Source organism: Pseudophryne corroboree, chromosome 4 (assembly GCF_028390025.1).
Source record: "Pseudophryne corroboree isolate aPseCor3 chromosome 4, aPseCor3.hap2, whole genome shotgun sequence".
Lineage (NCBI taxonomy): Eukaryota > Metazoa > Chordata > Amphibia > Anura > Myobatrachidae > Pseudophryne > Pseudophryne corroboree.
This window is the reverse complement of record NC_086447.1, coordinates 665,025,132-665,039,681: the sequence shown is the minus strand read 5'-3', so window position 1 is coordinate 665,039,681 and position 14,550 is coordinate 665,025,132. Positions and strand designations below refer to the sequence as shown.

Below are 14,550 nucleotides of genomic sequence, written 5' to 3'. Positions count from 1 at the left end.
GGTAAGAACTTACAGTTTTATAACTCTATTTCTCCTAAGTCCACAGGATCCACAGGATAACATTAGGATATGAGGTAACAACAGCGGATTGGCGCCAAATGATCAAAGCTTTCAGTCTCCCAGAATGCGACGGGCCGTCCCTATATCCCCGCCTCCTGGCTCAGGCAATTCAGTTGTTTTCCAAAGCTCAAGGCAGAAGCATCATAGAGCAGTGACGTGCGTGAGGTCAGTGACTGGGGAGGCACTGGCTAATAAAACTGTATTTACATCAACATACAGCTTGGGGTGAGTAGGGGGTGTTATCCCCTCTCCCTCCCCGCCTAACCCTAACCTCCCTCTATAATGCCTAACCCTAACATTCCTGCGGCATTGCCTAAACCTAACCCCCTCGCAGCCTAACCCTTACCCTCCCCGTAGGTGCCTAACTCCCCCTCCCTGCAACCTAACCCTAATCTATCAACTAGCCTTCTGATCTTGTTAAATTGGTGCATTGAGAACTAGGCTGACTGCAATATTCTAAGTTACTTGGCCGTATGGATTCAGTATTATATCTCAGCGAGATACCGGCAGTCAGTATCCCGACGCTGGCATCCCGATCACGGCAATCTCATCAGGGGCGAGGTAAGTATCCTAAACCCCCTCCTCTACCTTCTAACCCTAACCGCAGCCTAAACCTAACCTCCCCCGGTGGTGCCTAAACCTAATTCCCCCACCCCGCACACGCACACTGTGTCCCTATACACACACACACACACACACACACACACACACTGTGCCCCCATACACACTGAGCTCACACACTGTGACCCCATACACACTGAGCTCACACACACACTGTGCCCTTATACATACATATATACTGTGCTCCCGTATACTCACTTATCTTCCCCTGCTCACACACACACTGTGCCCCAATCAGGCCCACCATCAGGGAGGGTGCTGTGGGCACAGCTGTCCTAGGCCCTGCCTCTCTTACAGAGAGAAGAGGGCCCGAACCGCTCATGCCTCTGTCCGCCTGCTGAGATACTACGCCCACTTTTCATTACCTAGTTCTTGCACTGTCACAGGAGGGGGCAAGGATGCTGCAAACTTCTATTGTAAATATCCCTCCAAAAATGTCTGCCGCCTCAGAGGAGACAGTTATTAAAGATACTAGAGGAGGTGCCTCTAGTATCTTTAATAACTGTCTCCTCTGAGGCAGCGGCCATGTTGGCACTGACTTTTCAATAGAAGCTTGCAGCATCCTCTCCCCCTCCTGTGACACTGCAAGATCTCGGTCATGAAAAGGGGGTGGAGCTACACGAAGTGGAGGGGGCGGAGCTATACAGGACCAGACTGCTACCACATGCATCTGCTGCAGCTCAGGCCAGCCTGTATATTTGGGGTCCCTATTTCTCTATTTTAATTGCATTTCATTTTTGTATCACTTTCTCTATAGCTTCGGCTTCCTAAATACTAATTTATTAACACTATAGTTTTTTCACTGGTATGCTACGCTGGGCTTTCTGGCTTATGCTGGTGTTTTGGGGTGCCACACCCTGCACCTAGATATAGCGCTAGGGACCCCAAATATACAGAGACGCCTTGATGCGGCTTTGGGGCTTATTCACACATTTGCGCAAATATGTGTAACGAAGATCTCTGAATTCTATTATTATGTGGAATTTATATCTGGTTACGGTTATCATTCAGGGTGCTGGGGGAAACAAATGCCTTTTTTTCTTGCTTAGAAATACCCCTCCCTTTCGAGCACCTGAATGATATCACTAAGCTAATTGAGCATCTACCAATATATATATACACTGCTCAAAAAAATAAAGGGAACACTAAAATAACATATCCTAGATCTAAATGAATGAAATATTCTTATTAAATACTTTGTTCTTTACATAGTTGAATGTGCTGACAACAAAATCACACAAAAATTATCAATGGAAATCAAATTTATTAACCCATGGAGCTCTGGATTTGGAGTCACCCTCAAAATTAAAGTGGAAAAACACACTACAGGCTGATCCAACTTTGATGTAATGTCCTTAAAACAAGTCAAAATGAGGCTCAGTAGTGTGTGTGGCCTCCACGTGCCTGTATGACATCCCTACAACCCACACAAGTGGCTCAGGTAGTTCAGCTCATCCAGGATGGCAAATCAATGCGAGCTGTGGCAAGAAGGTTTGCTGTGTCTGTCAGCGTAGTGTCCAGAGCATGGAGGCACTACCAGGAGACAGGCCAGTACATCAGGAGACTTGGAGGAGGCCGTAGGAGGGCAAAAACCCAGCAGCAGGACCGCTACCTCCGCCTTTGTGCAAGGAGGAACAGGAGGAGCACTGCCAGAGCCCTGCAAAATGACCTCCAGCAAGCCACAAATGTGCATGTGTCTACTCAAACGATCAGAAACAGACTCCATGAGGGTGGTATGAGGGCCCGACGTCCACAGGTGGGGGTTGTGCTTACAGCCCAACACCGTGCAGGACGTTTGGCATTTGCCAGAGAACACCAAGATTGGCAAATTCGCCACTGGCGCCCTGTGCTCTTCGCAGATGAAAGCAGGTTCTCACTGAGCACATGTGACAGACGTGACAGAGTCTGGAGACGCCAAGGAGAACGTTCTGCTACCTGCAACATCCTCCAGCATGACCGGTTTGGCAGTGGGTCAGTAATGGTGTGGGGTGGCATTTCTTTGGTGGGCCGCACAGCCCTCCATGTGCACGCCAGAGGTAGCCTGACTGCCATTAGGTACCGAGATGAGATCCTCAGACCCCTTGTGAGACCATATGCTGGTGCGGTTGGCCCTGGGTTCCTCCTAATGCAAGACAATGCTAGACCTCATGTGGCTGGAGTGTGTCAGCAGTTCCTGCAAGATGAAGGCATTGATGCTATGGACTGGCCCGCCCGTTCCCCAGACCTGAATCCAATTGAGCACATCTGGGACATCATGTCTCGCTCCATCCACCAACGCCACGTTGCACCACAGACTGTCCAGGAGTTGGCGGATGCTTTAGTCCAGGTCTGGGAGGAGATCCCTCAGGAGACCATCCGTGACCTCATCAGGAGCATGCCCAGGCATTGTAGGGAGGTCATACAGGCACATGGAGGCCACACACACTACTGAGCCTCATTTTGACTTGTTTTAAGGACATTACATCAAAGTTGGATCAGCCTGTAGTGTGTTTTTCCACTTTAATTTTGAGTGTGACTCCAAATCCAGACCTCCATGGGTTAATAAATTTGATTTCCATTGATAATTTTTGTGTGATTTTGTTGTCAGCACATTCAACTATGTGAAGAACAAAGTATTTAATAAGAATATTTCATTCATTCAGATCTAGGACGTGTTATTTTAGTGTTCCCTTTATTTTTTTGAGCAGTGTATATATATATATTTTTTTTTTAATTATTATTTTTTTGAGTCCTGGGGCCCGAGAATTTCTGATGGCAGCCCTTGCCCCCATACACACACACTATACTCCCATATACTCACTATGTTTCCATACACACACTGTGTCCCCATGCACACTGAGCTCACACACACTGTGCCCCCATACACACTGAGCTACAACACATACACTAACTGTGCACCCATATAAACAGCTGGACTCACCCTCTCTGTAGAGCTGACACTTCCTGGTCACGTGACTATTTAGCACCAGTCATGTGACCTGGATGCAGGAGACACACACAGCATCAACTTCCTGAGCTCCAGGATCGCTTCACCTGGTACTGGAGCTGAGACATACTGCAGGTCAGTGGTGGCATTCACCAGTGGGAGTAAGGAGGTGGGAGGAAGGAGGGGGAGGAGGGCAGCAGCACACACGGACACCAGCAGAGTAGCAGAGCAGGGAGAGTGCCTCTCCAGCACAGCGCCTCCCTGCTTTGCAGACTCTACTGCACCTGGAGAGGGAGATAGAGATTCACACTCAGCACTGACAGTGACAGCAGGAAACAGTCACTGCTCAGTGCTGGATCCGCTGACCAATCAAATCTGCCACACTGACAGGGGCATGCCCTGAAGTGGGATGCAGGCATGCCCCTGTCACTGAGGCAGATCTGCTGGTGCCTCTACTCTATTTTTTTTTCATAGGGCTTTTCCTGCCCTTGGTTTAACATGTTATAAATATCTTCTTTGTATTACTTCAATCATTATGACAGGGAAGGTACTGCCTCCCCTGACTGTACGTCCCTATCATAGAGAGCCCGAATCAGGTCAAAAGAACATGCACACACTCTGCCGTACAAGAAGGAAGAGGTTAGTAAATGAAAGGATCCTCAAATCAGGTGTGTCAGGGTGGGATCCCTGTGGATCCTGTGGACTTAGGAGAAATAGAGTTATCAACGGTAAGTCTACCATAATGATTATTTCTCCTGCAGGGTCCACAGGTTATCCACAGGATAACATTGGGATGTCCCAAAGCAATTTAGTGGTGGGGATGCTCCTGATTGGACAGGAGCATCCTTCGCCCGAATTCAGCATCCTGAGAGGCAAAGGTATCAAAGGCATAATGTCTAATGAATGTGTTAATGGAAGACCATGTGGCTGCCTTACATATCTGTTCTGCTGAAGCACCACGTTGTGCTGCCCATGATGGACCTACCTTACGTGTAGAGTGAGCAGAGACATTAGCTGGAACAGGGAGATCAGCTTGAGAATATGCTTCTGAAATCGTCATTCGAAGCCACCTCACCAGTGTCTGCTTGTTAGCAGGCCATCCTCTCTTTTGAAATCCGTAGAGAACGAAGAGAGTGTCTGTTTTTCTGATGGCACTGGTACGATCCGTGTAGATCCTTAAAGCATGGACTACGTCCAACGATGCATCTCCCACAGAAAGGTCCGCCCTTGGAAGGCCGAGACTTCAAATTCTTCGTTAAGGTAGACACCACCTTAGGAAGATACCCAGATTTGGTTCTGAGAGCTGCTCTATCTGGATAAAAAATCAGAAAAGGAGGGCGATATAACAATGCCTCTAAATCTGAAAGTCTTCTAGCTGAAGCAATAGCCAGTAGAAAGAGAACTTTAGCTGTCAACCATTTAAAATCCACTCATTTTATTGGTTCAAATAGGGCAACTTGAAGGGCCTTTAGGACTAAACTTAAGTCCCAAGGCACTGTAGGAGGAACAAAAGGTGGTTAAATGTGCAGCATTCGCTGGAAAAAAGTGCACACATCCTGTAGGTTAGCAATTTTCTTTTGGAACCATACAGTCAATGCTGACGCACTCTCAAGGAAGCCACCCTTAGACCTTTGTCCATTCCTAACTGAAGGAATGCTAGGACTCTAGAAACTCTGAAAGACCTAGGATCAAATTTCCAATCACTGCACCATTGTATATAGGCTTGCCATATTTGGTGATAAATGCTAGCTGAGGAAGGTTTTCTTGCTCTGAGCATTGTTTGAATTACCTTTTGTATGAATCCTCTTGCTTTCAGGATAAAAGTCTCAAGAGCCACGCCGTCAAAGACAGTCGATCCAGGTGCTTGTGATAGCAAGGACCCTGAGACAGTAGATCTGGACGTTGAAAGAGTAGGAATGGAGCATCCATCAACAACCTCTGTAGATTTGTGTACCAATGTCTTCTGGGCCAAGCCGGTGCTATTAGTATCACGGTGCCCCTTCCTTGTTTTGCCTTTCGCATCACCTTGGGTAACAGGGAGATTGGTGGAAACACATAGGCTAGACGAAAGTCCCATCTCACTGACAGGGCATCCACAAAGATCGCTTTGGGATCCTTTGTTCTTGACCCGGATGCGGGAACTTTGTTTTTCAGACGGGACGCCATGAGATCTGTCTCCAGTAACCCTCATTTGACTACCAGAATCTGGAAGACCTCGGGGTGTAAAGCCCGTTCATTTGCATGAATGGCACGTCGACTGAGAAAACTCTGCTTCCCAGTTTAGGACTCCCGGAATGAATACTGCGGGCAAGGCTGAATGATGATGTTTTGCCCACTTTAACGTGTGACTTTCCTCCTTCATTGCATTTTGGCTGCGAGTTCCTCCCTGATCGCTGAGGTACGCTACTGCCATTGCATTGTCCGAGCGGATTTGGACTGGTTTCCCCTGAAGGATGTCCTTTGCCTGAATAAGTGCCAGATATATGGCCCGAAGTACCAATATATTTATTGGCAGGCAACTCTCTTCCTTGGTCTACTGCCCCTGGAAGCAACTCCTTCCTGACACCGCTCACCAGCCCTGAAGGCTGGCATCCTTTGTCAGAATTTCCCAATCCGATATCCAAAAGGGTCTCCATTTGTCCAGTTGGGATGTCTGCAGCCACTAGGCTATTGACCTTCTTACTTCCAGAGGAAGGACCATAGTCTGCATTTTTATTGTCTGATGAAAACCATTCCACTTGGAAAGGATCAGACGTTGCAGAGGCCTCAAGTGGAACTGAGCATACTCCACTATGTCAAATGTCAACACCATCAACCCTATCACACGCACTGCTGTGTGAATGGATACCCTTTGACTATGTAGCAGCTCCTGAATCCTTGATTGAATTTAGGATATTTTGTTCAGAGGTAAAATTACTCTCTGAAGACTCGAATCCAACACAGATCCCAAGTGAGTCATCCGTTGTGACGGAACCTGGGACGACTTTGCCCAATTTATGAGCCAACTGTTTCTCTGCAAACAAGCTATTGTCTCTCGCAGATGACACTGAAGCAATTTCTGAGATTGTGCCAGGATTAATAAATCGTCGAGGTATGGAAAAATCCTTATCCCCTGCTGACAGAGATAAGATGCCATTACCACCATCATTTTGGTGAACACTCTGGGAGCTGTTGCCAGTCCAAATAGTAGGGCCTGAAACTGAAAATGTCGCTGGAGGATAGCAAACCTGAGATAGTGCTGATGGGACAGTGCTATAGGAACATGAAGGTAAGCATCTCGGATTTCCAGGGATACCATAAAATCCTCCGCCTCCATAGCCAATATAATGGAACGTAAAGTCTCCATATGAAACCGAGGCACCTAAATGTACTTGTTCAGCAATTTGAGATTGAATATGGGCCGGAACGACACATTTGGTTTCTGGACTAGAAACAGGTTGGAATAAAAACCTTGTCCTCGTTGTGCAGGAGTAACTGGAATTATCACTCCTGACTGAAGCAACTTCTGAACTGCCTCTTGCAGTGCCCTGGCCTTCGTTTCCACTGAAGATGGGCTGGTACAAAAAACTTTTGAGGAGGGTGTTTCTTGAAAGCAAACACATAACCGTGAGATACCGCTTCTTGTACCCAGGCATCTGTGGTAGACTGCTGCCAGATCTCTGCAAACTGAAGAAGTCGGCCTCCCAACCTCAGGCTGATGGCTTATCTTCTGATTTGGAAGCCGGCCCTCTGGTAGCCCAATGCTTTTGTGTTTTACCTGACTTGTCAAATTGAGACGGTTTGCCATAACCCTTTCCTTTTGCTTTTCCTTGAGTCCAAAAGGGCCGAAAAGCTGGAAATCTAGGCTTGGATTTATGTGTGAAAGGAAACTTCACTTTCTTGGAGTCTGCTTCTGACTCCAAAATACTGTTTAATTATTTACCAAAAAGAATATCTCAAGTAAAAGGCAAAGACTCCAGAACCTACTTAGATTCTGAGTCAGCTTTCCATGTACATAGCCAAACCACTCTGCGAGCTGCTACTGCTGAGGCTGATGCCTGAGAGGTAATTATACCCATATCCAAGGCTGCTTCTTCCATAAAAATAGCTACCTGTTTGATAGGTGCAATATGGGTTTTTTGCTCTCTAAATGCAATTGAAAGGTCATCCTCCAATGCATCAGCCCAGGCTGCCACTGCTTTTGCCATCCAAGCCGAAGCCATGTCTGGTCTTGTGATTGCCCCAGACAAGGAGAAAATGGTTTTAAGAAAACCATCTATTTTCCTATCCATGACATCATTTAATGATGTTGAAGGCAGAGGTAATGTAGATTTTCGCACCAATCAGATGACATGCATATCTACTTTGGGAGCCACCTCCCTTTTAAATAGTCCCCAGCCAGAAGAGGATAATGGAAATTCCATTTCCTTGGATTTCTAAACTTCTTACTGGGTGTAACCCAAGCCTCTTGCATAATTTCTGTCAGCTGTCCTGACCCAGGAAACTCAGTTCTAACTATTTGGGATGTTTAAACACAGGTGCCTTAGACTTTAACAAAGGCTCTGATGCCTCCTCTAAGGGTAGAATGGCTTTCATAGCACTAATTAGCTTAGGAATGTCCACTGAGCTGAGGCCTTTCTCCTCGTCTCTGTATGCAGACCCGGAGTGCGATGAGTTCTCATCCTCCGACGAGTCCTCATCTGAAACATGTGTAGACTGTGAAGATGATGTTTCATGTCTATGTGATTTACTTACCACCAGCCTTTCAGCCTGTTTCTGTTGAGAGGCTGTTGATTCCTGTACTGGATGTGATAACCCCCTGGTGGAATGTTGCATGTAAGGGTTAATAGGGTAACCTATCCCTGGTATAGGAGCTGGCATTATCCGCTCAGCTATACTGGATAATGTCTGTGCAAATTAGCTCATAAGGGGTTCAACCTGAACCTGTGCCTGCCTCAGATTATTCAAGAGGCTTTGGTGAAAGCTAAAACAATTTGCACATAATCCATTTTTAACCAGATCCTGAGAGGTTAACCCGGCTTTGCAAGACAAACATGACATGAGTGTTGGTGCTGCTGTGGAGAGTACATCCTCCTCACCCTTGCCTCTCTTAGACATGATAAATAAATCACACACCTTTACAGTGTTAACTACACTAATTGTGACTGCAATCACTTTAAAATTTGTTAAAATGACATACAATACAATCCCTCCCTGCTTTGCATCAACATTGAGGATCAAAATACACAGAAACTGACAGAAAATAGTAAAGTCAGCAATCACACTTGCAATCAGTCACAGGTTATACATTAGTATAATAACCAATATGAGCATATAATCAACTACAGATACACTTCAAGTATGTATGTATTACCTTATATAGGAGTTTAAACATATTCAGTCGCACAGCGAAAGAAAACAGCAGCAATAGTTTACAGACTCATATGCATCAGGCACTTATCCAACTATTCGTACCAAAGGTAGATAGAGACTTCACCCCGCTTCCAGGATCGATCAATATGTTAGTGAACGCTGAGTGGATCCAGACACTATTAGTGTACACAATCGCCCCGTGAACCTACAGTAAACACAGATGCCCAAGTGAACACCGACGCACCAGCTGCCTTTGCTGCAAGTGGGTTCTTTTAGATACACAGCGTCTCAGACGGAAGCGGGAACTCAGTTCATGGCGGGAAACTCGGAGGAAACTGGTCATGAAAAGGGGGAGTGGGCGACCAAGGGAGCGTCTTATTTCCACGGCTGACATCAACCCTAGGGATCGCGGCCTCTTACTAGCCCTGGAGCCTGTGATCCCTGAGGCCTAGCATTGGTGCACCCGAGGTGGCTGCCGCTTCTGCAACTGTTCGGAAGTATCCATACCGAAACAGTGCGGCTGTGCCTCGCGTTTTCCCTACTAAGCAGAACCGATGCCTTACCTTCTCCCCGTGCTCCGGCCACAGCCTTGTAACGTTTGTTGGACTTGCTAGTACATCCTACACAGATGCCAACCGAAACAGCACTGTACATGTGGGTAAGCGTTGTTGCAACCCGGCGGGGAGTTGTTGGAGCGACTCTTTCTAAGGTACGTATAAGACGCTTTTTAGAAAGAGCGCTCAAAAAAAATAGTAAGACTATAAAAATAAAAAAGCTTATGGCTGCTACAAACCAGCAGCCCATTGACCATGCTCCAGCTCCTGCCACACCAAACAAAAAACTGAATTGCCTGAGCCAGGAGGCGGGGATATAGGGATAGGCCCACTGCATTCTGGAAGGCCGAAAGCTTTGATCATTTGGTGCCAATCCGCTGTCACTACCTATATCCCAATGTTATCCTGTGGATAACCTGTGGACCCTGCAGGAGAAAATAGAAATATATGTATTTAGGTTTTAATATCACCTGAAACAACATGTCTGATATCATTATGCTACAGTACTTTGTAGTATATTTAGATAAACTTTTCTTTAAATATAAAAGGGAGGGGGGAGCTGGAAAGCTCTCTCTCTCTCTCTCTTGTAAAAAACAGCTTTATCGCAAGTGAAGACAGCGCTGAGGTTGGATAACGCTGGTTAGACCTGGCGTTATTATCACTTGGCTGAACTCCAGTATTCTTTAACAATTGCAGCTTAGTAAATTTGGGTAGACAACATTTCCCATTACAAGTATGGGATATGCAATCTGCTGACTTAAAAAAAATGATAATTAGGAGTTTGGAGGAGAATCTTTAGAATTCCCCTACAATTTTCCCTTAGTACCTTTAGGTGAAACTGAAATAATGCGAAAAGGGTGTGAAAACACCCTTTTTCACATTATTTTAGTAAAAATAATTTTAATAAATATGCCCCTAAGCCTTGAAAAGTGATACATTTCACAGTGATAAAGTACCAGCCAACAAGCTCCTAAATGTCATTTTTCAAACCCAGCCTCTAACATGACAGTTAGGCACTGATTGGCTGGAACTTGGCCAGTGTTGGAGTTGTGGCTTAGCAGTCCTCTCAGAAAGACGTATATGTGGACCGACAAAAATAAATTAATGTCAGGAAATCATGGCTGCCAAGACATCAGCGAGGCCATGGTTCTTGAGTGGGGACATGGCCAATTTAGCCCTTTGTTTCTAACGAGATCAGCGGATTATGGTGCAAACTCAGAAGACTGCAAGGATGTTGGCACTGGGCCAGAGTCTTTACTATTTTCTGTACAGGCAATGGCATATAAACCTCCGTTGATGAATTCATTTACTTTAATGAGGCCAACAATACAATATATAAAGGTGAGCCCAAAGTGCGGAAGTCTTTATAGGAGATCACTTTTGCTTTGAGGGTTTGAATGATTTGTGGACAGACGTCAGTGGTTCATGCTTCCTGCAGACATGCTTATTTTTCTATTTTCAGTTATGTATAACTCTAATTAACCTGAAGGGGACCAATGAAATGTAAATATTGTATAATCACCCAAGAGACTAAAGAACAATGGTACAATTAAATAAGCACTATGCAGTCAACAGATTGAATTGTACATTCAATTTAAGCGAAAGCAATCAAAGCTTGTACAATTTTTTTCTGAAGACCGGTAGTAAGATTCCCCATGCACTGCAAATCCCTCATCTTAAAACTGTATAGCTTGGGATGGTGCTATTACATTCATGTATGCACTCTTCATTTTGTGATACACTGTTACAATGTAAGCTCTTTTCATAGCACCTCCCCCCCCCATAGTCAGAACTTTGTGGGCCCCCATAGAATTTTGAAGGGGCCACTGTCTCAATGCTTCTAGAGACACCTCCCTGCAGCAGTTGTTAATTTTATGCCTCATAGTAGTGCCCTTGTTCATTTTATGAACCATGGTAGTTCCCTAGTTCATGTCACGCTCAGCGTAAGTTGGGGTTCCGACAACCGAGTTTTGGCTGAAGGGACGGCTGCCTGTGAGGTAAATAAACGAGGAGGCTGTATGTAATTCCTCCTCATGGTGTGGAGGCCCAATTAAGTGGTAGCGTTGGCAGGAGGGAGTAAGGAACTAGGAGGACTCTGTAAGAAGATAACTGTAGTTTTAATGAATAACAGGTTATACACAAATACTTGAGGAATTGAAAGAAACTGAATTAAAGAACTGGAGTCTATGGTTATACGACTTGAAGAATGAAGCTGAAACACTCCGGTAATAAAGAACTGAAGGACTGTGGTTTATGATAGAAAGACAAGGCTGAAGAACTTTGACTTTGAAGAAGTGGATACTGTGGCTGGTGATTGAAAAGACGAGGCTGAAGAACTCTGACTTTGAAGAAGTGGATACTGTGGCTCATGATAGAAAGACAAGGCTGAAGAGATTTGACTTTGAAGAAGTGTATACTGTGGCTTGAGGTGGGGAGACGTCTGCGGGAACAACCATTAGCACCCAAAGCACCTCTACGACCTGGGGACCCGTGAGTGCTTCCACGAGTGGCGACGGGCTTAGACAACAGAACTGCAGCAGCGTTAGAGTACCGACGGACGAGAGCAAGCATAACCAGGACACCAGAAGCAACCTGGGAGCACAGAGCTAGAGGACCTTTTACAGGAAAGTAACTTGAAGCACTGGCACTCTCCCCCTAGGCAAGCCCCCTTTTGTAAGGGGAAATCACAAAGGATTGGCTGGACACCGAGTGGGAACTTCATTGGCAATTCTCTGGTCTCCAATATGGCTTCCCCCAGCACAGGAGACATACTCAGCTGTAGTACACAGCTTCAGCCCAGCTCCGACCTCTGACACACTGAGGCTGTGTCACACTGGAGGACTCCCGCTGCAGCGCCCGGCTCTCCGGACCCCGGCCCTCGGAAGCCGCACACCCGTCCAGGAGGGCCCACCGCCAGAAGTTCCCTGTCGCCGCAGCCGCACCAACCACCGGCACGGCAACCCCAGGGAGCCCCCGCCGGAGGTAAGGCTCCGGATACTGACAGTTCACATGATGTCACATTGTACGGCTGTCAGAATGCATCATGCAAAACAGTACCACCATTTCACATTATGACATGCAGTGCTCTAGTTCATATTATGCCACATTATAGTGTCTCCAGTTCATATTATGCAACATTATAGTGCCTCCAGTTCATATCATGCCAAACTATAATGCCTCTATTTCCTATTGTGCCGCATTACAGTACCCCAGTTCCTATTATCTAACATTATAATGCCCTCAAGTTCACTGTATACCACATTACAATGAGCAGGTTCAGGGGCATAACTAGATATTTTGTAGGGCTTCAAGGCAAAAGTTTGTAAGTGCCCGCTGTACCACCCGATGGTGAAAAATGTATATAACACATGTACAGTAACTCTGACATGAAAGGCATTCCCCTCTCAGCTCTGGGCACCATAGTAGCTACACTCCATGCACCTATGGCAGCTACAACCCCCCAGAACCCATTGTACATAACATGGTAGTTATTGGACATAGAAATTCTGAATTTGTGATAGCAGAGGTAGTGCCATGAATTTCTTTTGCATTTACCTCTTATCTTGCCAGCAGAATCAGAGAGTTCATCCCATGATACAGTAACAGCTGTCCCTTTGCCTTTTAGTGGTTCCACATAGAGGTTTTCTGGTGCAGAAGTTGGAGCTTTGGAAACAAAACATATTATGTCATAAGTTTACTTAACCTTTTGAAAGCTATTCGAGCATACTTACCTACAACAGAAATAGGCAATATATCCCACACCCCTATAAATTATCTAGCAGTATAGGGAGCTACAAATTGTATGAATCACAATGTTTCATAAGAGCAAACCAGTTTAGTATGTGGGTAAGTAAGTAAGTGTGAGTGTAAGCACCATATCGCAGGGGCTGTGGCTCCTATTCAACTGCCGAAAACAATACTACTGTACCAATTTCTAAAACAAAAACCTGTTGATGGGACCACTGTTGATATTTCCTTTGATTTACTAGAAGGCATCTATCAAATTAGTTACACTTTTAATGTTATTAGAAAAGAGTTAATGATATATAAAATGCACTTACCAGATTCGGGGGTTCTCTGAAAAACCGAAGAGCTCCATTGGCCATCTTGATCTTCTTGTGAAATACGAACAGAAAATTCATACATGGCATCAGGATTTAATTTGTCCACCAAGGCGCGTCTTGTGTTTATCTTCTTGTAGTCCCAACGTGCAGATTCTCCCTTTTCTCTGTATCGAATAGTGTAAAGTCTGTCAAAGTAAAATGAAGGGTACTCTGTAATTTAAAATGAGCTGTTATAAGATGTAGAGCGTAAGGATTAATTTATTCATCATTTCCAACATTTATTCTAATCTGAAACCAATAAAAAATGTATTAACCCATCTAAGATTTTGCATTTGCTTTGAGCAGTATTAATAAAACAGAAAGTTATTCACTAACAGTGTGAGGTGATAATTCACAAATCAACCACAAGTCATATTGGCCCATAGGGGGGTCATTCAGAGTTGATCGCTCGCTGCCGATTTTCACAGCGCAGCGATCAGGTAAAAAAAATGACAAAACTGCGCATGCATATGCACCGCAATGCGCATGCGCGTCATACGGGTACAAAGTGGATCGGTGCTGGGCGATGGGTTTAGCGAAGATTCCATTCGCACAGCTGAACGCAAGGTGATTGACGTTTGTAGGTGTCAACTGACCATTTTCTGGGAGTGTTTGGGAAAACGCAGGCGTGTCCAGGTGTTTGCAGGGCGGGTGTCTGACGTCAATTCTGGCACCAAAAAGACTGAAGTGATCGCAAGGGCTGAGTAAGTCCAGAGCTACTCTGAAACTGCACAAAATGTTTTTGCTGCAGTCGGCTGCAAAGGCGTTCGCACACTTGCAAAGCGAAAATACACTCCCTCGTGGGTGGCGACTATGCATTTGCACGGCTGCTAAAAGTAGCTACCGAGCGAACAACTCGGAATGACCCCCCATATGCTGGCCCAATGCGAATACTGGCCCATATTCTGAGCTGTACACACCTATGCAACCATAT

At 45.5% G+C, this 14,550-nt stretch overlaps 1 protein-coding gene across 1 annotated transcript in view; it reads right to left on the bottom strand.

The window, feature by feature from the left end:
- The window catches only part of FNDC1 (fibronectin type III domain containing 1), a 399,147-nt gene that overhangs the window by 144,930 nt on the left and 239,667 nt on the right, over positions 1-14,550 (bottom strand). Inside the window, 2 exon segments of the mRNA XM_063917820.1 lie at positions 13,069-13,176; positions 13,575-13,762. Of these exon segments, the coding sequence (XP_063773890.1) occupies positions 13,069-13,176; positions 13,575-13,762 (296 nt within the window).